Raw genomic sequence first — 26,449 nt, forward strand, 5'->3', positions numbered from 1 at the left:
ATAAAAAAGGCCCCCCAAATTAAAAAAAACCCTAGCCTACACTAAACTGACAATAGCCCTTAAAAGGGCCTTTTGCGGGGCATTGCCCCAAAGATAACAGCTCTTTTACCTGTAAAAAAAAATTTAAACACGCCCCCAACAGTAAAACCCACCACCCACACAACCAAACCCCCTAAATAAAATTATATCTAAATAAACCTAAGCTAACCATTGCCCTGAAAAGGGCATTTGGATAGGCATTGCCCTTAAAAGGGCAATTAGCTCTTTTACAGTGCCCAAACCCTAAGCTAAAAATAAAACCCACCCAATAAACCCTTAAAAAAACCTTACACTAACCCCTACGATCCACTTACAGTTTTCGAAGACCGGACATCCATCCTCATCCAAGCGGGCAGAAATCCTCATCGAAGCCGGCAGGAGTCTTCATCCAAGCGGGCAGAAGTCCTCATCTAAGCTGGTAGAAGTCTTCATTCAAGCGGGCAGAAGTCTTCATCCAGATGGCATCTTCTATCTTCATCCATCCGGCGCAGAGCGGGTCCATCTTCAAGACATCCAGAGCGGAGCATTCTTTTCTTCCGATTGTCGCTGGAAAATTAAGTTCACTTTAAGTGACGTCATCCAAGATGGCGTCCCTTAAATTCTATTTGGCTGATAGAATTCTATCAGCCAATAGGAATTAAAGGGGGAAAAATCCTATTGGCTGTTGAAATCAGTCAATAGGATTGAGCTTGCATTCTATTGGCGTTTTTTAAAATGTGACAATCTATTTTAAAAAAAAAAATGTCATGAGTAGACTAGAGGTCAGTGAGTGGGAGAGGGTTATATAAGGAAACAAGCTATGTGGTCGATCACAATACTTTACAAAGCATTTTGGGCTCCATGTACTCAGCAGCATAAACTAGTTGGCACATGCGAGCCTGCTTTACACAATTTAAGAAGCAGCGGTCATTAGACTCCTACTTTTTACACTCTCCACTGCCTCTGAGTTGGCAGGGGGAAATCACCCTGTACTTGCTTGCTTGGGGTGATTGACAGACCCTTCTCTTGATTGATTGATCGTGCAAGGGTACGGAGCACCATTACACGCTCACTTCAGCATGTAATAGTAGACATTGGCAACAGGCAAACAGAGTCTGCTGTCTGTATGCCATGAAGCTGTGCAGAAAAGTTCTCAAGTTGAATGATTTTTCTCTAATATTCTCCATAGACTTTAATAGTGAATTTTGTAGATAAATGATTAGACAAAACCTTTCTAAAGGATTGTGATCAATGCCTATGTTAGCAGAGATATATTATATTGATGATGTTTTATATATATATATATATATATATATATATATATATATATATATATATATATATATAGGGACAGTCTAGGCCAAAATAAACTTTCATGCTTCAGATAGGGCATGTAATTTTAAACAATTTTAAAATGTACTTTTATCACCAATTTTGCTTTGTTCTCTTGGTATTCTTAATTGAAAGATTAACATAGGAGGTTCATATGCTAATTTCTTAGACCTTAAAGGCCACCTCTTTTCAGAATGCATTTTAACAGTTTTTCACCACTAGAGGGTGTTAGTTCTTGTGTTTCATATAGATAACACTGTACTCGTGCACGTGAAGTTATCTGGGATCAGGCACTGATTGGCTAAACTGCAAGTCTGTCAAAAGAACTGAAATAAAGGGGCAGTTTGCAGAGGCTTAGATACAAGATAATCACAGAGGTAAAATGTGTATTTATATAACTGTGTTGGTTATGCAAAACTGGGGAATGGGTAATAAAGGGATTATCTATCTTTTAAAACAACACACATTCTGGTGAAGACTGTCCCTTTAAATCGGTCTTGTTAATTTTTTTCGTGACAGGTTTTTCATAAGAGATATAGGACTGTAGGCATTCATTGTGGTTCAGCAGCAAATTATTTTTTTATTTATTGGCTTATTAATTTATATTAGCTAATCATGGAGAGAGTAATTTTAATAAAATGATAACTGACCTCTATATGAAAAAAAGGGCATTTGACAGTGTGGTGCTAAAAGGATAAAACAAAACAGACGTTTCCTGTTCTTTAGGGATAAACAAGAAGCTGATGTAGCTTCTATGGCCTCCAGTTTTCAATGTCTGTTGGACCTGATCCGACAGTGCGGATCAGGTCCGACAGACATCGCTAAATATGGCGAGCAATACGCTAGCCGTATTCAGCATTGCACCAGCAGCTCACAAGAGCTGCTGGTGCAACGCCGCCCCCTGCAGACTCGCGGTCAACCGGCCGCTAGCAGGGGGGTGTCAATCAACCCGATCGTACTTGATCGGGTTGATTTCCGGTGATGTCTGTCCGTCTGCTCAGAGCAGGCGGAAAGTTTATGGAGCAGCGGTCTTTGTGACCACTGCTTCATAACTGCTGTTTCTGGCGAGTCTGCAGGCTCGCCAGGAACACGGGGCATCATGCTCCATTCGGAGCTTGATACATATGCCCCTATGTGTCATTGTTAGCAAGTGGATATGCCCATAACTTTCTATAGCAGTTTAATTTTTAAAGAGGAGTAATGTGCATATATGATCAGCATAATGACAGACTGAAATAGGAGAAAAAAATCCTGACTATGTCTTACAGATGTTAACCAAAATATAACATTTCTTTGTTCTAACCATGCAGCTCTTTTATTTCAAATGCTACATTTAATGACTCATAGCAAAGCGATATTTCATCATTTTTCCCCCCAATGTGGAATTCTGAGCTATGCTCAAATAAATATTTGGTTTTGTTGTGCCTGGAAACCATAATAACATCTAAGACATATAAACACAACGAGCACATGTTTCAAGCACAACATTTAATTATTTGGCAAGAACTTGCTTTAAACTCAGGGAATCTGTTTTTAAAATGTAAATTTGCAAAAGGTCATGCAAAGGCAGACTTGCCATTTGGGCAGGGTGAGAGGTGCACCCGAACAGGATCCCATGCTTTGGGGCCCCCCGCTCTTGGAGGGGAAAAAGAGCGCTGGGTTGTGGAGCCCCCCAAATTTGCCTTGCCCAGGGTCTTGCAAATGCTAAGGCCTAGATTTAGAGTTTGGCGTTAGCCGTGAAAACCAGCGTTAGAGGCTCCTAACGCTGGTTTTAGGCTACCTCCGGTATTTGGAGTCATTAAAAAAAGGGTCTAACGCTCATTTTTCAGCCGCGACTTTTCCATACCGCAGATCCCCTTACGTAAATTGCGTATCCTATCTTTTCAATGGGATTTTTCTAACTCCGGTATTTAGAGTCGTGTCTGAAGTGAGCGTTAGACATCTAACGACAAAACTCCAGCCGCAGGAAAAAAGTCAGTAGTTAAGAGCTTCCTGGGCTAACGCCGGTTCATAAAGCTCTTAACTACTGTACTCTAAAGTACACTAACACCCATAAACTACCTATGTACCCCTAAACCGAGGTCCCCCCACATCGCTGCCACTCGATTAATTTTTTTTAACCCCTAATCTGCCGATCGCCACCTACGTTATACTTATGTACCCCTAATCTGCTGCCCCTAACACCGCCGACCTCTATATTATATTTATTAACCCCTAACCTGCCCCCCACAACGTCGCAGCCAGCTACCTACAATAATTAACCCCTAATCTGCCGACCGCAAAGCGCCGCCACCTACGTTATACTAATGTACCCCTAATCTGCTGCCCCTAACACCGCCGACCCCTATATTTTATTTATTAACCCCTAATCTGCCCCCCTCAACGTCGCCTCCACCTGCCTACACTTATTAACCCCTAATCCGCCTCACTAACCCTATAATAAATAGTATTAACCCCTAATCTGCCCTCCCTAACATCGCCGACACCTAACTTCAATTATTAACCCCTAATCTGCCGACCGGAGCTCACCACTATTCTAATAAATGTATTAACCCCTAAAGCTAAGTCTAACCCTAACACTAACACCCCCCTAAGTTAAATATAATTTTAATCTAACGAAATTAATTAACTCTTATTAAATAAATTATTCCAATTTAAAGCTAAATACTTACTTGTAAAATAAATCCTAATATAGCTACAATATAAATTATATAGCTATTTTAGGATTAATATTTATTTTACAGGCAACTTTGTAATTATTTTAACCAGGTACAATAGCTATTAAATAGTTAAGAACTATTTAATAGTTACCTAGTTAAAATAATTACAAAATTACCTGTAAAATAAATCCTAACCTAAGTTTCAATTAAACCTAACACTATACTATCATTAAATTAATTTAGTATACAGCCAATAGAATGCGAGCTCAATCTGATTGGCTGATTGGATCAGCCAATCGGATTGAACTTGATTCTGATTGGCTGATTCCATCAGCCAATCAGAATATTCCTACCTTAATTCCGATTGGCTGATAGAATCCTATCAGCCAATAGGAATTCGAGGGACGCCATCTTGGATGACGTCCCTTAAAGGAACCGTCATTCTTCAGTTGGACGTCGCCGGAAGAAGATGGGTCCGCGGTGGAGGTCTTTAGGATGGAGCCGGTCGTCATCGGATGAAGATAGAAGATGCCGCTTGGATCAAGATGGTTGCCGGTCCGGATCGCCTCTTCTTCCCGGATAGGATGAAGACTTTGGACCCTCTTCTGGACTTCTTCAGTGGATGTCTAGCCCCCGCTTGGGTTGGATGAAGATTTTGGAGCCAGGACGGATCGGTGATACCTGGTGAGGTGAAGACAAGGTAGGATGATCTTCAGTGGCTTAGTGTTAGGTTTTTTTAAGGGGGGTTTGGGTTAGATTAGGGGTATGTGGGTGGTGGGTTGTAATGTTGGGGGGGGGGTATTGTATGTTTTTTTTTACAGGCAAAAGAGCTGAACTTCTTGGGGCATGCCCCGCAAAGGGCCCTGTTCAGGGCTGGTAAGGTAAAAGAGCTTTGAACTTTAGTAATTTAGAATAGGGTATGGCATTTTTTATTTTGGGGGTCTTTGTTATTTTATTAGGGGGCTTAGAGTAGGTGTAATTAGTTTAAAATTGTTGTAATATTTTTCTTATGTTTGTAAATATTTTTTTATTTTTTGTAACTTAGTTCTTTTTTATTTTTTGTACTTTAGTTAGTTTATTTCATTGTAGTTATTTGTAGGAATTGTATTTAATTTATTTATTGATAGTGTAGTGTTAGGTTTAATTGTAGGTAATTGTAGGCATTTTATTTAATTAATTTAATGATAGTATAGTGTTCGGTTTAATTGTAACTTAGGTTAGGATTTATTTTACAGGTAATTTTGTAATTATTTTAACTAGGTAGCTATTAAATAGTTCTTAACTATTTAATAGCTATTGTACATTTTTAAAATAATTACAAAGTTGCCTGTAAAATAAATATTAATCCTAAAATAGCTATAATATAATTATAATTTATATTGTAGCTATATTAGGATTTATTTTACAGGTAAGTATTTAGCTTTAAATAGGAATAATTTATTTAATAAGAGATAATTAATTTCGTTAGATGTAAATTATATTTAACTTAGGGGTGTGTTAGTGTTAGGGTTAGACTTAGCTTTAGGGGTTAATAAATTTATTAGAATAGCAGTGAGCTCCAGTCGGCAGATTAGGGGTTAATAATTGAAGTTAGGTGTCGGCGATGTTAGGGAGGGCAGATTAGGGGTTAATACTATTTATTATAGGGTTAGTGAGGCGGATTAGGGGTTAATAACTTTATTATAGTAGCGCTCAGGTCCGCTCGGCAGATTAGGGGTTAATAAGTGTAGGCAGGTGGAGGCGACGTTGTGGGGGGCAGATTAGGGGTTAATAAATATAATATAGGGGTCGGCGATGTTAGGGTAGCAGATTAGGGGTACATAGGGATAATGTAAGTAGCGGCGGTGTACGGAGCGGCAGATTAGGGGTTAATAATAATATGCAGGGGTCAGCGATAGCGGGGGCGGCAGATTAGGGGTTAATAAGTGTAAGGTTAGGGGTGTTTATACTCGGGGTACATGTTAGAGTACTAGGTGCAGAAGTAGGAAGTGTTTCCGCATAGCAAACAATGGGGCTGCGTTAGGAGCTGAACGCGGCTTTTTTGCAGGTGTTAGGTTTTTTTTCAGCTCAAACAGCCCCATTGTTTTCTATGGGGGAATCGTGCACGAGCACGTTTTTGAGGCTGGCCGCTTGCGTAGGCAACTCTGGTATCGAGAGTTGAAGCTGCGTTAAATATGCTCTACGCTCCTTTTTTGGAGCCTAATGCAGCCTATATGTTGACTCTCAATACCAGAGTTATTTTTATGGTGCGGCCAGAAAAAAGCCGGCGTTAGCTATGCGGGTCCTTACCGACAAAACTCTAAATCTAGCCATATGGGTTTCCTTGTACAAAGCTGTACAAAGCTGTATGTTTGTGTGTGTATGTTATGTTTTTGTGTATATATGTGTGTGTATGTTGTGTGTTTATGTTTGTGGGTGTTGGTGTTTTTGTGGGGGGGTGCATATATGTGTGTTTTTGTGTGTATGTGTGCATGTGTATGTATGTTGTGTGTTTGTGTATATATGCGTGTGTATGTTTGTGAGTGTGTTTGTGTGTTTGTGGGCGGGTGCATACATGTGTGTTTGTGTATGTTGTGTGTTTGTCTATATATATATATATATATATATATATATATATATATATATATATGTGTGTGTGTATGTTTGTGGGTGTGTTTGTGCATATATGAGTTTGTGTGTGTGTATATATCTGTGTATGTATTTGGTGTGTGTGCCTACATGTGTGTATGTTTGTGTTTGTATATGTGCATGTGTATGTGTGTAGGTTTGTGTGTGTGTATGCGTGTGTGTGTATGTTGTGTGTTTGTGTATATATGTGTGTATGTTTTTTTGTGTGTGTGTTTGTGGGGGTGTGGGTGTGTGTGTGTGCATACATGTGTGTTTGTGCATGTGTGTATGTGTGCGTGTGTATGTATGTTGTGTGTTTGTGTATATGTGTGTGTATGTTTGTGGGTGTGTGTTTGTGGGGGGGGTGTTTGTGTGTGTATGTATGTTGTGTGTTTGTGTATATATGTGTGTATGTTTGTAGGTGTGTGTGTGCTAAGGCACTGTGGCTGAGCTCTGTAGCAACCCAAGGGTTGCAGGTTTAATCCCCGGCAAGGTCCACTCTAGATATCTGCGATTCTATTCGGTCTGAATCGAAATTCGGACGAATTTGTCGAATTCGGAGATTCGGATCAATTCGAATTTCCGAATTGCAGTAGTGCCGAATCTACCGAATAAATCCGAATCGATTCGAATTTCTTCGGTAGAATCAGATGGATTCGGATGGCCGTGTATTGTACAGTATATTAGGTTTATCACTCTGCTATGGGTTAAACCTAATATACAGTACATAATACACTTACAGAAATTCCGAAATTCTGAATCGATTCGAACTGAATCAAACCAAATTTTTCACGAATCCGAAAGAATCCGAATGAATCCGAAATTAATTCATTCGATTTCTTCCGAATTCTAATCGATCCGAACCGAAATTCGAATCGATCCAAATCGATCCGAACCGAACCAAATTTTTCGCAGCTGCACAAGTCTAATCCACTCAGCCTTTCATCCTTCCAAGGTCGGAAGGATGAAAGGAATGAGCAGCTCCTTGAGTACCTTACGGGTGATTAGCCACGCTTTACAAGTACCCAATACATACAATACATTTGTGTGTGTGTATGTGTGCATGCATGTGTGTGTTGTGTGTTTGTGTATATATGTGTGTAAGTTTGTGGGGGTATATGTGCGTACATGTGTGTGTTTGTGTATATATGTGTGTATGTTTGTGGGGGTATGTGTGCGTACATGTGTGTGTGCGTGTGTGCGTATGTGCGTGTATGTATACTGGACTATTCTGTGAGAAATAGATTTGTTTTTAATTTAAGTAATTGCTACTCATTATTGTGTAATGTAGTTCAGAAATAAAAGGCTTTATAATGATGGCAATGACATCTAAATTTAGCATTGCACCCAACTTTTCTTTGATGTAGTTTCATAAGAACATTTCTACCGTTTACACATTAACAAGCTTTACAAAATACCACTAATCTCAAATGTATTTCTAAACATATATTCAAATTTTGACTTATAGTTTTTCTGAAGTTTGCTCAAAGGCTGTTTTGATACTTCCTAATAGTTTCCAAGAAAATCAGAACCATGTATATGTCTTTGTGGTCTTTTTGGTGATGCTTATTTAACCTGGAAGTTAATGTTATAATTTCAAACTGGAGTGTAATATATTCAGGAGTTAATAGTGTAAACACTTTACAGAAATGGTGGTTAATTCATGAAAAATACCTCCAATACAGTTAGTAAAAATAATTGCCATAAATGAACAACAATGGATGCATTGAAATAGTAAAAATAAACTGTTCTAAAATGTTAGAGCATTATATTATTGCACTATTACTTAAATATAGCTATGTGTTACAACTGGTAAGCCAATACCTCCAATACAGTTAGTAAAAATAATTGCCATAAATGAACAATGGATGCATTGAAATAGTAAAAATAAACTGTTCTAAAATGTTAGAGCATTATATTATTGCACTATTACTTAAATATAGCTATGTGTTACAACTGGTAAGCCAATGACTAGAGAAAATGTGTTGCCACCAATCACTAGGTAGAAATTAAAAGTGTACTAATATTACATGTTCTGTCTGGATGATTTTAATCAAATTAGTTTTGACCTTACTGTCCCATTAATTAAGCTTGCACTTAAAAAAGAAATCAAAGCAGACTCTATGGACTAAGCTTTGGAGCTTCTTGAGTGAGCCTGCAGCCAATAGTTAAGAAACAGACGTCTTTTTTTTTCTTTCAATGATACGGATAGGGCATGCAATTTTAAGCAACTTTCTAATTTACTCCTATTATCAATTTTTTTTGTTCTCTTGATATCTTTATTTGAAAAACCTGGAATAAAAGCTTTGGGGGCAGCCCATTTTAGGTTCAACGAAAGATACCAAGAGAAGAAAGAAAAATTGATAATAGGAGTAAATAAGAAAGTTGCTTAAAATCGCATGCTCTATCTGAATCATTAAAGAAAACATTTTGGTTTATTATTCCTTTAACATATATACCTACTTTTAGCTGGCGTTTTCAATTTCCCACAGACTTGACCGACCAGGGTGATTGACATCCGTGTACAAGCGTTGGGGGGGGTGGTGTTGCACAAGCAGTGGCTCGATAGTCCTATGGGTCTTCTGGTTCTTATATATTTCTATATTTATGAATGGTATTAATAGCAATGTTTATTAATTCCTCACCTCTGTTTTTTCCTTTCAGGTAGTTGTAAGTGAAAGGACACCTGGATCTAAATTCCGACTGACTGGGAGAGGAGTTGATCAAGAACCCAAAGGGACTTTTAAAATAAATGAAAATACAGGAGAAGTTTTAGTGACAAGAAGTCTTGACAGAGAAATTATTCCATTTTATGAAGTATGTATATCAATTATTTCTCTTTTATTGTTGTCAGACTTTATACACTGTACCCTTATAAAAAGTGTGGACTATTATATCATCTAAAAATTGAATCTGAGAGGATCTAGAAAAATAGTCTTCATAGCTGTATTGTTTTTTTTTTGTTTTTTTTTTTTAAATGATTAGATTTTGTTAAAAAAGTTACACACATTTTCACAAAGCTTATTCAGTTAACAATTATATACTATTTGAAAGATATGTAAAATACTTTTAAGTTATGAATCTCGGGGGGTTATCTTGGAGAATAAATACTGTGCTTTGTTGTTTTCTTGTATGATAATAGAGACATAAGAAAATGAAAGAATAAAGAGCAAGTTCTTCTTGCTACCATGGGCTAGATTATGGGCTCCATGTACTAAGCAGTCAGCGAGCTACCCGCAACAAATCTCGCGTCAAAATTCGCAAACTGATATGTACAAAGCCGTCAATTATGTTAAAACTCGCATCTTTAAAATTGCGAGCGTACTTATCCACCAAACCTCGCTACCGCTCCATTTTTCACTGTAATTAGACACATTTGACCACCAACTCGCCAAAAACGAATGTACTAAAAAATCTATTTGTCCGCTCGCTACAATTTCCGCTCCCACCTCGTTATTTTTGCCTCGCCACCTTTTAGGTGGCGGGCAAGGTACAAAACAATAGGAAAGTCAATCTAGACGCCAGTCTAGACATATATAAAAGGCAGTAATATCAGCATTGTACTTACAGCATAACTGGCGTCTAATTTGTCTCTCATTTCCATGTACATAAATTGCGCCCAATTTGTCGACTGTAATTAAAGAGTAATCTATATTTTAAATTTGTATTGTATAATTGTCAATCTTTATAATTATTTTTATATTAATATTTATATATTATCAGATCCAGATGAAGCCATATCCAAATTGTAAATAAATATTACAAAAATAACGCTCTGTTATCACTCTTCAAAAAATTTTGAACAATAATAAAGTTGTTTAGATAAGTTGAACTTTTATAGGAGCAAAATTCTATTCCCGTGACTACTATGATGTTTGTGACACCTTGCATGTCACGTGTTAATAATTGGCCAGACAATTCAACTGAAAGTTAAGTACATCAGCTTAGTCGCGGCGAGCGAGGCGTCAAATTTATCAACAATCCGCAACTGCTCGCGGCGGGCTAGACTTGTCTATTTATTGGGGGAATATTAGAACATAGCGACAGCGGACACCATTTCGCCCGCGGCGAGTAACGGCGAGTTTATCCGCGTCTACAATGACGGATGAATTGACGGCTTAGTACATGGAGCCCTATGAGTGTAGTGAAATTTTGCACTTGTATTCGAGCGTTACATCTGGTAGACGTAATTTTTTTGCATTCGTCGGTTCCTTGTAATATGGGTTGAAAGTAAATAAATTTGCGCCCGAGTGCATGCATATTCATAATAAAAGATAGAGTATGCAAGTTATGAACACATAATCACATTCCCCCATAGATTTAAAGTATTTTTAAAAAAAAACCTGACACCCAAGAAGTCACTCAAACCCAAACACGGTTATTTAAAAGCACAAATAGTGAAGATTATATGGCATTTTGTACATTTAATGTTCTGAACATAGCAGAATGTGTTCTATAGTTTGTTAAATATATATTCCTATTTATATATCTGATGAAATATTACTTAAATATGTATTTATATATATATATATATATATATATAATATATATATATATATATATATATATATATATATATATATATATATATATATATATATATAATGGTATAGATTTAGGCAGATGCATATAGGAATAGCTATTTAACAATGCATTAAATATATTCCCCTTTGTTACAGTAAATAGTATAACACTTTATTAGATATGAATATTGCTTTTTTTCATGTTTTCAGCTACTTGACTGCAAAGGACTCCATTGCACTCATATATATGTCTATATATTTATACATGTGTATCTATGTGTATATATGTCTGTAAATGGATATACAACATATAAATACAAAAATATATGCACATACATAAACTGTGTGTATATATATATATATATATATATATGTATATATGTATGTGTATGTATGTATCTTTGAAGAGGATTATCTAAGTATAGATAGAGCTCAGAGCTTTTGGTACTTGAGCCAAGAGGAGAATAGTTTTTCCCTTGCTTTTAATTTGTCATTTGTAGACAGAGAAGAAATGGGTATGTTTGCATGTGACATTCATATCGTTTTGAAATTTTAGATTCTTGTTTATTTTAAACTCACAGTTTTGTGAAACTGGTGTTAAAGGAACAGCTTGTGGAGATAAGTGAGATTGTTGCATTATTAATTCACTAAACTACTAAACACTCTGACCCACCACGCCAGTCCCACTACAGAGTTTAAATGGACATTACAACAATAAAACAGTTGTACTTATCTAGGTCTCATTTCAGCACTATACATTGGCCTCTATGCATGAAGCCATCTACTTTCCTGCATTCCTGCTCGCCTAAGCTCGCCTACCATTGCTGCCGTGGACCTGAATACGTTCGCCAAATTTATCAAGAAAGCTGTCAAGAAGCCGCGCACCAAGTACGAAGCGATGAGCAGCGGACTGTTGTTAACTAACAGTCATCGATCTCGCTGCTTATCGGCTTCTTTGCAGCTTTCTTGCTAGCCTGTCACTAAGCACCCACACTATACTATACTGTTTTACCCCCTAAACCGCCACTCCCGGAGCCCCCCGCACCTAAATAAAGTTATTACCCCCTAAACCGCCGCTCCTGGACCCCGCCACAACTATAATAAATATATTAACCCTTAAACCATCGCTCCCGGACCCCGCTGCCACCTACATTATACCTATTAACCCCTAATCTGCTACCCCCTATACTGCCGCCACCTATATTCAAGTTGTTAACCCCTATCCTGTGGATCCCGGACCCCGGCGGAACTAAATAAATAGTTTAACCCCTATACCGCCGCACCCAGAGCCCACCACCACCTACATTACATTTATTAACCCCTATCCTGCCCCCCACTACACCGCCGCCACCTACATTAAACTCATTAACCCCTAAACCGCCGCTCCCGGACACCGCCGCAACTAAATTAAATGTTTAACCCCTAAACTGCCGCTCCCGGACCCCGCCGCCACCTATATTAAACTTCTTAACCCCTATCCTGCCCCCCTATACCGCCGCCACCTATATAAAACTTATTAACCCCTAAACCTAAGTCTAACACTAACACTAACACCCCCCTAACTTTAATATTATTTTAATAAATCTAAATAAAACTTACTATTATTAACTAAATTATTCCTATTTAAAAATAAATACTTACCTATAAAATAAACCCTAAGATAGCTACAATATAACTAATAGTTACATTGTAGCTATTTTAGGATTTAACTTTATTTTACAGACAACTTTGTATTTATTTTAACCAGGTACAATAGTTATTAAATAGTTATTAACTATTTAATAACTACCTAGCTAAACTACTTACAAAATTACCTTTAAAATAAATCCTAACCTAAAGTGTTAATTAAACCTAACACTACACTATCATTAAATTAATTAAATAAATTAACTACAATTACCTAAAATTAAATTCAATTAAATAAACTAAACTATAGTACAAAAAAACAAACACTAAATTACAGAAAATAAAAAAGAATTACACCTAATCTAAGCCCCCTAATAAAATAATAAAGCCCCCCAAAATAAATGCCCTACCCTATTTTAAATTACAAAGTAATCAGCTCTTTTACCAGCCCTTAAAATGGCTTTTTGCGGGGCATTGCCCCAAAGTAATCAGCTCTTTTACCTGTAAAAAAAATACAACCCCCCCAACATTAAAACCCACCACCCACATACCCCTACTCTAACCTTGAGCCGTGTTCACCCAGCCAGGCCGAAGAGGTCCTCCATCCGGTAGAAGTCTTCATCCAAGCGGGGCAAGAAGAGGTCCTCCATCCGGTAGAAGTCTTCATCCAAGCGGTGTCTTCTATCTTCATCCAACTGCGGCTCCATCTTGCAGACCTCCGACGCGGAACATCCTGCTGGCCCGATGAGTACCCGACGAATGAAGGTTCCTTTAAGGGACGTCATCCAAGATGGTATCCATCAAATTCTGATTGGAACAGCCAATAGAATGCAAGGTCAATCCGATTGGCTGATTAGATCAGCCAATCAGATTGAGCTTCAATCCAATTGGCTGATTGAATCAGCCAATCAGATTTGTCCTACCTTAATTCCGATTGGCTGATAGAATCCTATCAGCCAATTGGAATTCGAGGGACGCCATCTTGGATGACGTCCCTTAAAGGAACCTTCATTCATCGGGTAGTCGTCGGGCCAGCAGGATGTTCTGCGTCGGAGGTCTGCAAGATGGAGCCGCGGTTTGATGAAGAGAGAAGACACCGCTTGGATGAAGACTTCTACCGGATGAAGGACCTCTTCTTGCCCCGCTTGGATGAAGACTTCTACCGGATAGAGGACCTCTTCTTGCTCCGCTTGGATGAAGAATTCGGCCCGGCTGGGTGAACACGGCTCAAGGTAGGGTGATCTTCAGGGGGTTAGTGTTAGGTTTTTTTAAAGGGGGTTTGGGTGGGTTAGATTAGGGGTATGTGGGTGTTGGGTTTTAATGTTGGGGGTTTGTATTTTATTACAGGTAAAAGAGCTGATTACTTTGGGGCAATGCCCCGCAAAAAGCCCTTTTAAGGGCTGGTAAAAGAGCTGATTACTTTGTAATTTAGAATAGGGTAGGGAATTTTTTTTATTTTGGGGGGCTTTATTATTTTATTAGGGGGCTTAGATTAGGTGTAATTATTTTAATCTTCTTGTAATTCTTTTTTATTTTCTGTAATTTAGTGTTTGTTTTTTTGTACTATAGTTTAGTTTATTTAATTGAATTTAATTTTAGGTGATTGTAGTTAATTTATTTAATTAATTTAATGATAGTGTAGTGTTAGGTTTAATTGAAATTTAGGTTAGGATTTATTTTACAGGTAATTTTGTAAGTATTTTAGCTAGGTAGTTATTAAATAGTATATAACTATTTAATAACTATTGTACCTGGTTAAAATAAATACAAAGTTGCCTGTAAAATAAAATCAAATCCTAAAATAGCTACAATGTAACTATTAGTTATATTGTAGCTATCTTAGGGTTTATTTTATAGGTAAGTATTTATTTTTAAATAGGAATAATTTAGTTAATAATATTAATTTTTATTTAGATTTATTTAAATAATATTTAAGTTAGGGGGTGTTAGGGTTAGACTTAGGGGTTAATAAGTTTAATATAGTGGCGGCGGTGTAGGGGGGGCAGGATAGGGGTTAATAAGTTTAATATAGGTGGCGGCGGTATGGGGTCGCAGGATAAGGGTTAATAACTTTCAGATAGGTGGCGGCGGTATAGGGGGGCAGGATAGGGGTTAATAAATTTAATATAGGTGGCGGTGGTATAGGGGGCGGCAGATTAGGGGTTAATAGGTATTATGTAGTTGGCCGGGAGTGGCGGTTTTGGGGTTAATATATTTATTATATTTGCAGCGGGGTCCGGGAGTGGCGGTTTAGGGGTTAGTAAGTTTATTTAGTTGTGGCGGGGTCCGGGAGCGGCAGTTTAGAGGTTAATAAGTATAATGTAGGCGGCGGCGGTGTAGGGGGGACAGATTAGGGGTGTTTAGACTCGGGGTACATGTTAGGGTGTTAGGTGCAGACACTTCCCATAGGAATCAATGGGTTATCAAGCAGCAGCGAACATGAGCTCTCGCTGCTGTCAGACTCCCATTGATTCCTATGGGATCTGCCGCCTCCAGGGTGGCGGATTGAAAACCAGGTACGCTGGGCCGGAAAAGTGCCGAGTGTACCTGCTAGTTCTTTGATAACTACCAAAAGTAGTCAGATTGTGCCGAACTTACGTTCGGTGCATCTGTAGTGACGTAAGAATCGATCTGTGTCGGACTGAGACCGACGGATCGTAGCTTACGTCACTATATTCTACTTTTGCCGATCTCTAGCCTTTGATAACTAAGGCGAATCAGCCTCGCCACAAATACGCTGCGGAATTCCAGGTATTCGCGTTTGACGGCTTGATAACTAGAGGCCATTGAGTGAATGTGAGGCAACAGCATATGTTATAGTAAGATGAGAAGGTGATTAAAGGAAGCAAAATCTGAAACCAAAGAATAGATTGTTTTGATTGTAAACTTTGGGGCCTCTCTAACTTTATCTTACTTTGTATAATAGTGCACTGATTGTGCTTAAGGGCAGGGGGCTCCTCTCCTTTAACTTATGTTTGTCAATTTATTGTATTGTACACTTATGATTGTAATATACTTTTGTAAAATGATTGCAATTTAGAAATAAATAATAATAATAATAATAGTAATAATAACAATTATAATAACAATAATAAAAAATAGAATGGAAACAGGAAAAGGTGGAATAGAAAAATAATGAATCTTAAAGCTTTTAGTTTTTCTAAAATGTATAACATACATCATTTAAACAATACTTTGTGGTAACATTTTCCTTAGCCCCTGCTGAGATTCTGTTCTGTCCGTCAAGATGATTATACATAGTTTCAGCCCTGAGCTTTCCCAATAAATACCAGTGACCTTGCTTATGAAGGGCTGAAAGCATTTTCACAGCATTTGCATCTATATGCTCATTTTGATTGTCACGGTAGACTTATGGTAGTGAGAGAGGATTTAATTTTGCATGCAAAATACTATATAATGAATACTTTACTGAAGGTAAATCAGTAAGAAAAAAATTGAAAGAGTCAGATACAGTACAGAAAAGGCTACAGATAGAATGTTGAAATGAGGGGGGGTGGAATTAGAGAAGACAGAAGAACGTTAAAGGGACAGTCTACACTAGAATTTTTATTGTTTTAAAAGATAGATAATCCCTTTATTACCCATTTCCCAGTTTTGCATAACCAACACAGTTATAATAATATACTTTTAACCTCTGTGATTATCTTATATCCAAGCCTCTGCAAACTGCCCCTTTTTTCAGTTCTTTTGACAGACTTGCAGTCTAGCCAATCAGTGCCTGCTCCCAGATAACGTCACGTGCACGAGCACAGTGTTATCTATATGAAATATGTGAACTAACACCCTCTAGTGGTGAAAAACTGTTAAAATGCAATCTGAAAGAGGAGGGCTTCAAGGTCTAAGAAATTATCATATGAACCTCCTAGGTTAAGCTTTCAACTAAGAATACCAAGAGAACAAAGCAAAATTGGTGATAAAAGTAAATTGGAAAATTGTTTAAAATGACATGCTCTATCTGAATCATGAAAGTTTATTTTGGCCTAGACTGTCCCTTTAAAGTTTGCTACTGAAAACAGAGGACAAACAGTCAAAGGAATTGAGATCAAATGGCTCAAAACAGTTAGTAATGCGGTCTGTCTCATTTTTACATGTCTATCTATTGGATCTAAATTATGCTTTTGTACTTACATATTAATGTATCCCAAACAAATGAAGATAAATTAGTCAAAAACTCAAGTGTAAAATGTTTTAAAGCTATAAATGAGGACAGTGAGCTAAATGTATTTTTTGTTCCTTGAGATTCTACTGGGATGTATGCCTGGTATGTGGGTAAACTCGCATAACACAGAAAGGACATTTTACCATAAAAACTCTATATCCTGTTAAGGGGTTTCTCTATGTTACATAAAGTATCAGTATTTCCCATTTATTCATACAAGACTTGTTTCTATGGGATTGAGCTCAGAAAATAAACACCATTGTTTGATTTACATCTTGGAGTAATGGTTTAGGGAGACCCATAAATTATTGCAGAATCTGTACACTGTATTACATCAAGTCCAATGTTATGTTCCATTCATGCAAAATCTATTTCCTGTGGCACTTTTTCCGACTAGCTATTTATATTTAATGTTCTTTTCACATTTATTTAATATTTAAGGTTGAAGAAATTAAAGCTTAAAACTGAAAGATGAAAATGTCAATTTAAGTCAGAAAATAATGTGTTAGTGACAACTAAAAACATGGCAAAAGCATATAAATTTTGTAACCGTTGCCAGCTTTTTTAATTTCAATGACCTGGTACTTTGAATACACTTTGGAGTAGATTCAGGAGTAATTTGAGGAAGCACTTCTTTACAGAAAGAGTGATTGATTTATGGAATAAACTTCCTCAAGAGGTAGTAGCAACAAACACTGTGGGGGACTTTAAAAATGCATGGGACAAGCATAGGGCTATCCTACGAACTAGATAAGTTTATACTGTTAGGTAAGGTGGGGCAGACTTGCTGGGCCTATGGCTCTTATCTGCCGTCAATATCTATGTTTCTATGTTCTACATGACAAATGTTTACAGAAAAATTGTAATATGGAATGACTTTCCAAGGAAAATTAGTAAATTGAATATACTGTAAGTATGCTAGTTATTCACATGAACCTCAATGTACTAAGTATCAAAAGCTGGAGCATTTGCAGTGCTGTTTCACCCATGTGAGCCTGCTTACTGCAAGTTACAAAATTACGAACTCACTTGTCCGGGGTGATAGACAAAAGGGTAATCTCTTGAACAACTGATAAGATAACCAACACGTAAAGGAGCTATATTAGATTTAGTAAATACAAACAGTGATATAGTATCTGAAGTGTCTGTAGGTGAGAACTGAGGCTCTAGTGGTCATTATTCCGTATGGTTTATTATTTAGGCAAAGGTATATAAATACTCTGCTCTCATGGATATCAAAAAATTACAAACACAACACAGGGTTTTAAAAAAATCTTTGTTAAATATATGTTTGGCACAATTATTGACACCCCTATGTATTCAAATGAGGAAAATATATTTGAATTATATTCCTATTGATATTTTACATTTTTTACTAAATCTGGGTGACTAGGAATAGGAAATTGTTCAACCATGACTTCCTGTTTCACAGGGGTATAAATATGAGGTAACACATAGGCCAAATTCACTTAGTCATTTGTTAAAATAGATAAGACCAAGGAATATAGCTGTAATGTGTGGCAATGTTGTTGAGCTTTACAAAATTGCTATAAGAAAATAGGAAAAGCATTGAAAATCTCCATTTCCACGATCAGTGCAATAATTAAGAAGTTCCTGTCAACTGGAAAGCTTATGAATCAACATGGAAGAGGACATGTGTCTATATTGTCTCAACACACTGGAAAACAATGGTTTTAGTGGCCAAAATATCTCCAAGGATCACAGCTGGAGAATTGCAGAAGTTAGTTGCTTCTTGGGGTCAGAATGTCTCCAAAACTACAATCCAATGTCACATATTTCACCACAAGTTTATTGGAAGGGTTTCAAGCTAAAAGCCTCTACTCTCATCCAAAATCAAACTCAAGCATCTTCAGTTTGCCAGACACTACTAGAACTTCAAACGGGATCAAGTTCTATGGTCAGATGGAACAAAAAAGAACTTTTTGGCAACACCAGAGGTGGGTTTTGCACACACACACAGAGAGGTAGCCATATGGAAAAGTACCTCATGCCCACGGTTAAATACGGTGGTGGCCCTTTAGTGTTTTGGGGCTGTTTTACTGCCAGAGGACCTGGACATTTTATTAGGATACATGACATCATGGACTATCAAATATCAACATATATTAAATGAACACCTGACTGCCTCTGAATTCACTTGTATATAGTCATAAATACCCTCTAGTTCAAATTTTGATGCCAGGGTCCTATTGCTTACAAATAAACATGTTTAAATGTGTGTACATGTGTATTTATGTGTTTTACTGTATATTTACTGTACATTCAAATGATCTTCACTTACATACTGTAAAATATGTAGATATATCGTATAGATTACTTAGAATATTGTACAGTATGTTTATTAATGTTTAGTAATTTATATATATTTTTTAATATTTTATTTCTAATATTTTAATAACATGCCTTAGGAATATTACGTTTTTATGTGCGCTTACTCGACAATGTTAAGATCTAATTTGAGAAATGCAATGGGCAAAACGCATATTTTACATTTCTATGTTCTTCACAGACACCTAGATTACAAGTTTTGTGCTATAGAGGGTGGGAAACTAACGCAACAAAAGTTGCGTTATTTCACCCTCCATAGCGCTTCTATTACGAGTTTTGAAAAAGCCACCTTGTGCATACGATATGGTGCCGATGAGCTCCATACCGCACAAAATACAAGCGCTGCTTTGATGTGCTTGTCCACGCTTTCTCCATAGACATCAATGAAGAGAAAGTGTTAGAAAAAAAACTAACACCTGCGATCACGGAATGAAAAGCTCCGTAACGCAACCCCATTGATGTCTATGGGGAAAAAAAATTACATTTAAACCTAACACCCTAGCATAAACCCCACATCTAAATACCCCTAATCTGCCGCCCCCGACATCGCCGACACCTACATAAAGTTATTAACCCCTAAGCTGTCGCCCCCGACATCGCCGCCACCAAAATAAATCTAACAACTAATCTGCCACTCCCGATAATGCTACCACTATAATTAAGTTATTAACCCATATTCCCCACACCCCAACATCGCCAACACTATAATAAAGATATTAATCCCTATTTTGCCGCTCTCCAACATCGCCGCCACTAAATAAAGTTATTAACTCCTAATCTTCTGGCCTCCCACATCACTGCCACTAAATAAACCTATTAACCCCTAAACTGACAGCCCCCCACATTGCAAAAAAATAAATTAAACTATTAACCCCTAACTCTAAGGACCCCCAACTTTAAATTAAAATTACAAGATCCCTACCTTAAAATAAATAAAAACCTGTGAAATTAAAAAAAAACTAAGTTTAAACTATAAATTAAACTAACATTATTATTATACTACAATTAAAATAACTATGAATTAAATAAATTAAATTACTTATTAAAAAAAAAAATAATACTACTAAAAAAATTAAATCTACAGTTACAAAAAAATTTAAAATACTAATTTACAAAAAATAAAAAAATACTAAATTACAAAAAATAACTAACAAAATTATCCAAAATAAAAACAATTACACCTAATCTAATAGCCCTATCAAAATAAAAAGCCCCCAAAATAAAAACAACATAGCCTACAATTAACTACCATTTGCCCTTAAAAGGGCCATTTTTGAAATTCAAATCAGCTAATAGGATGAGAGCTAATGAAATCCTATTGGCTGTTCAAATAAGCCAATAGGGTGAGAGCTACTGAAATTCTATTGGCTGATTTGAATAGCCAACAGAATTTCAGTAGCTCTCATCCTATTGACTGATTTGAACAGCCAATAGGATTTCAATAGCTTTCATCCTATTGGCTGATTTGCATTTCAAAAATCAAATTAGCCAATAGGAATGCAAGGGACGCCATTTTGAAAAGGCTCCCTTGCATTGAAGATTCAGTATACTGTGGCGACCGTATGAGAAGAATGTCTTCAGGATGGCACCGCTCAGCGCCACAGGGATGAAGATAGAAGATGCCGCCTGGATGAAGATAGAAGCCGCGGGCTGGATGGATGAAGACCTTGCTGCCTGGATGAAGATTTCTCACTGCCTGGATGAGGATGGATGTCTGGACTTCAAAAACTGTAAGTGGGGTTAGTGTTAGGTTTTATAAAAAATTTTTGGGTGGGTTTACTTTTTAGATTAGGGTTTGGGCTTGTCTTAAATGAGCTGAATGCCCTTTTAAGGGCAAGAAAAAGAGCTGAAAGCCCCTTTAAGGGCAATGCCCATACAAATGTTAGGTTTTTTATTTTGGGGGGTTGGTTGCGTGGTGAATTTTACTGTTGGGGGGTCTTTGTATTTTTTTTCAGGGAAAAGAGCTGATTTAGTATTTTTTAATTTTTTGTAATTTAGTATTTTTTAATTTTTTGTAATTTAGTATTTTTTAATTTTTTGTAATTTAGTATTTTCTATTTTTTTTTTAATTTAGAATTTTTTTATTTTTAACTGTAGATTTAATTTTTTTAGTAGTGTTAGTTTTTTTTAATGAGTAATTTTAATTGATTTAATTGATATTTATTTTAATTTTAGTCTAATAGTTATGTTAGGTTAATTTATAGTTTAAACTTATTTTTTTCACAAGTACGTTTTTATTTATTTTAACATAGGGATCTTGTAATTTTTATTTAAAGATATGGGGTTCTTAGGTTTAGGGGTTAATAATTTAATTTAGTTTTTATGCGATGTGGGGGGCTGGCGGTTTAGAACACTTATAAAGTAAGCTTCATTGAGACGTGGTAAACACAAGGAATATAAAATAATTTAAATATGCCTGGGACACGCATAAGGCTATCCTAAGAAAACAGTAACATGTAATATGGGTAGACATTATAGACCTTTTTTGGATCTTATCTACTGTCAAATTTTATATTTCCATCTGTCACTGACCCTAGGAATCTGGATCCTGGATGAGTATTTGGCATCTCATATTTATGGACTGGTGTATAGTATTATGATAAAAAAAATACTGAAGAATTACAGTATTGAACACATATAGTTACTGGATCAGGATGAAAGTTAACTTTTGAGGTAATCTGTATGCAGAGTAATTTAAACTGTAATTGCTGACAGAGAGGAGTAGTGATATAAGTAGCAGTAGGAGAAACAGATTTGCACAAACTGAAGTAAGTAACTTCAAAGACTACAACTTGATAATAAAGATATATCTAAAAACAGAAATCAATCTGGAGGTAAATACCTCACTCTATGAAGACAGTAACTGTAACAAGGAAACTTGCAACTATGGAAGTCAGCAACTGTAGCAAGAAGATCAGCCATGAAGTCAGGATGTGTAGCAAAGATATCAGTGGCTGCGATAGTAATAAAGTAACACACAGAACACCAGTGCTTTGTTCTCATAGATAGTTTCTATTATAGTACACTTAAGCCTTGCAGAGAGGTCCCTTAAATAAGCTCAACTAGGAAACAGTGAACACATTTTAATAACATTATTTTTCTGCAGTCAAGGAAAAAAATTGACACTTCGGTGAGTAAGTTAACACCTTTAAGCAATTTTGGTTATTAATCAGGAGTCATGATGGGGGTTACAAGATTCACTGACAAAACATCCTAAATACTCCTCTGATTTGTTAATTTCTAAATAAACAATTGTAAAGGAGGGAGGGCTCAGTTTGACTGTAATACGTTCCTTTTAAATACTGGATAACTAGTTTGATTAAAAAGCAGGATTCCTTAAAAAGACTATAAGCACAATGAACCTTTAAGAAACACAGACTTATGACAAAGAATCAAACTACAATGCCTATCTGTGGTCAGAGTAGGATGAAGATAGGTGATGTTAGAATTACTGTAGGATATTTTGGCGTTTTATAGTCTTTTATTTAAAGATATTTAAATGTATTTTGTGTGGTATATTTGCTTTAGGAGGTAGTTGGCATTGGATGTTCGTATGTTATTTAAATGTTGCTTGAACCTTTTTTAGAAAAACAAATGTTTGAAAGGGAAGACATCTGTGAATTGAAAATTCTGCTAAAGACCTTAAAATATCAACCATCACAACCACATGTGCTGTTGGTGTCCTGCTCATTATTATTTTTAAATCTAAGGGTTATTCCCAGTGAAAAAAATGTTAACTGTCCTTGAAATGGACATAATTTCCCCCTCAATGTATAATGATTGGGTTAACAGATGTTGGTTAGATCAAAATGCAAAAATGTTAAAGGAGATTGGAAATTCTAAACCAGAGACAGTAGTTTAATGTGACATCATTCTGTTATTTCCTGCTAAGTGCAATCCCAAACACTGATAATTTGAGTTTAATTCCCATTTTTGTTCTTTAAATTTACTCTAAATTTACTTTGCTTGATATCAGAATTGGATATAGAGCATCAAATGTTTGACTGCGAACAGAGGACCCCAAATAAATATCAAGGATGCAGGGGTACAGGTGTGTATTGCACTGGACATGCCAAAAAGGCACAACCTTGCTAATTCAGTGTGAGACTGGCCCTGTTAAAGTTTAGGTTGCATACAGTTACGGGTGAACATGAGTTTTATGAACCTAAACCATTGCCTGCTATTAATGATCATGTTGATGCATTTCTATTTTACTTACTGTACTGCAAGACTAAAATAACATGGTGTTATCGTGGATTCTTGTTAACATAGGTCACCTAAAGATGGATTTGATTTGAAAATGTATTTTGTAATAATTTCATAGTTTAGTTCAGCCATGTGTCTGTGACTGTTGTGATCCATGCTATCTAAAACTAAGCAACCTTCCTCCCACAGAATCAGAGAAAAAAATCTGTTTGCTTTTGTTTTGCTGGTAGTACGTTCTGGTTGTCCTTTCCCTCAAGCCTCATATTTTTGGATTTATTAACATTTTAGAAGATGTTATGTGATGGTATCTTGGTATACCCTGATTCACTCTGAAAGTGTTTATAGTTTTTATGAAGCTATTGGTTTTCTTAAATGATCTTAAAAGCCATGACTACTAAGACCCCCATTTATGAAGCTGTTATGTTGGCTTGTGTAATATTAAATTCCAGCAGTCAGAGGCCCCAATGACACATGAAGAGGTTTGCCATCTGCACATTTAAACACTTCTTCTTTTAAGTTATGTTTGTTTTTATAAAAATGTTTGCATATCAGTTTAAAGCATAATAAACCTGTAAAATTCCCTTCCCCAAAATATAAATCTACTCCCACAAGCTGTTATGAAGGTCATTATAATATATGTTTCTTTTGGACACATTAGTCACACAGAGGTGGGAACTACCTGTTAATACAGAAATTTATGGAGACTAAGCTAGGGGGCTGGGGCGGAGGGCTCTGCAAGCCCCTATACTACTTATTTGGACTAGCGACTTCTCATTTAAAAAAACGGATATTACCATTTAAAATGAGGAGGTGCATGCTCCTGTAAGTTGGAGGTGATTGCAGTAAAATCTGTGTTTACCTATCTCACCTCCTCTTTGTGATAGGGGGACCCCTCATTTGAGACAGGGGAGTCTGCCCTTTGAATCTTTGAATAGAGGGGTCACTTATCTCTGTGCTATACGTTGAGTGCGATTCCTTCTTTTTTAACTTATTGCCATTTTTCTGTGATTACACTTCAAATGGATCATAATGGCACTGGGAAGGAAGCAAAATAAATAAGCAAATTGTATTTACAGTTTTTGCATGGCAGTCTTTAAAATAATAGAATCTAGGCCGTCATTTGAGGGTCAAAAGTTAAAAGAAAAAAACATTACAGGATTAGTAAAAGGAGAAGTGCAGTTTATTAGAACAAAGCATAAGTCCTTTTGTAAAATAATGATAATAACAACAACACTAAAGTAATGTACAGGTGATAAGTTAAATTGTTAGTAGGCCATACAATTGCATGTCCTCAGGATACTGAGGTCCCTTTTGTCATGAAGTCACTGATAAAAGCTTTCAATTGGGTTCCATGTTATTTATTAAAGATTATGGGGCTGAATTATTAATTTCCGAATGGTGCTCGATGCCCCTGTTTCCGTGTGAGCTTTCAGGCTCGCCGAAAACTGTAGTTATAAAGCAGCGGTCTAAAGACTGCTGCTCCATAACTTGTCCACTGCCTCTGAGACTGCGGTCTTCAATCTTGTCCACTGCCTCTGAGGCTGCGGTCTTCTGATTAACACCCCCTGCTAGTGGCGGACATGATACGCTACATCGTATCATGTCCGCTCGCACTTTGGTAAATTGGCCCCTATGCCTGTACATTATTTTTTTTAATTTTCTTTTTTGAAAAACGACATGCTTTCTTCAGCTGATTTTTTTTTTGTCCGAATTTTAATATTGGCTTAATACTTGGGATATTTGGGAGGCTATTACAGTATTTATACGGTGCTAATATGGCACTATTCCTATTAATTTTAGGAATAAAATAAGTTTTAGTTATTTAAGGCTAGATTACAAGTGGTGCGCTAACGTTAACGATATCGAAATAATGCACCCACGCTAACATGTACTCATATTACAAGTTAAAAGTTAACACGAACAAGCAATTGCATTTTACGCTTGTTTGGTTAGCATGACTGAAGACCACATACAAGAAACGTAAATTAAGAAGAAGTGGTCGTAAGACCGCTGCTCCTTAACTTCTCCACCACCTTTTAGGTGGTGGACTGAAATCATCCCCATCCGTTATGGAAGTTTACTTCTGGTGGTGTTTGCCCACGAGCAAAATTGCTAAATAACGCTCCACTTGTAAGGGCCTGATATTCAAAAGCTCTCAGTTCAGGCGACATTACCTAAGACAGCTCTTCAGTACAGAAAGGTCTCCAAAAATGTTAGAAACATAAATTTTAATTTGAAAGATATTTATCTCACTATGAAGGGTTCTTGATGTGAAGGAGAGACACCTACATTACAAAATGAGGTCTAAAAAAAATCCCAAAGATTTTGCATGATTTCTCTCCATTCCCGTGAGCTTTTGAATATTAGGCCCTTAGTGTTTTGGGTTTAGTAATATGGATTCCCACTACCAACTTAGCAATATTAAAAATGAAATATTCCTTAATATTTAAGAAACACATTAAATTTAGCATCAGTGCACAAAAAAAGTATTTTCAGCTGGTCTTACAAAGACAAATTGGTACTTGTCTATCCAATAGAACTTGCCCTTCAACTGCTCTTTCTGTCCTTCATTCTAAAGCCAATCTTTATTTTATTTATTTGAAACTATTCTAGGTTTACTGGTTAAGCAGCTTGTCTTTGCAAACTGTCTCCCTAATAGGGAATTCCTGAGTTGTTTAATTGGTATGTATAATAAATTTCAAGAACCTCTAGAGATTTTGAAATTTTCATGAAGCAAGGTTCTTGCATTAAACCAATTAATTTCAGTTTTAGCCTTATTTTTAGGTGAATGTCCTTGCTAAAATAAGAATAATTTAAATTAATGAAAATCTTCCTTGCTGCAAGCATTCCCTAGTTCAGTATTTAATGACTATGCAAAAATAAATACAAAAAAATAATAATATATACAGTATATATATATATATATATATATATATATATATATATAT

At 36.5% G+C, this 26,449-nt stretch overlaps 1 protein-coding gene across 1 annotated transcript in view; it reads left to right on the top strand.

Annotated features, from left to right (window-relative positions):
* CDH13 (cadherin 13) overlaps positions 1 to 26,449 on the top strand; it is a 1,791,933-nt gene that overhangs the window by 820,799 nt on the left and 944,685 nt on the right. The window contains exon 5 of the mRNA XM_053700758.1: positions 9,282 to 9,434. Within this exon, the coding sequence (XP_053556733.1) occupies positions 9,282 to 9,434 (153 nt within the window). The remainder of the gene's footprint in view (positions 1 to 9,281; positions 9,435 to 26,449) is intronic.

Source organism: Bombina bombina, chromosome 1, assembly GCF_027579735.1.
Source record: "Bombina bombina isolate aBomBom1 chromosome 1, aBomBom1.pri, whole genome shotgun sequence".
NCBI lineage: Eukaryota > Metazoa > Chordata > Amphibia > Anura > Bombinatoridae > Bombina > Bombina bombina.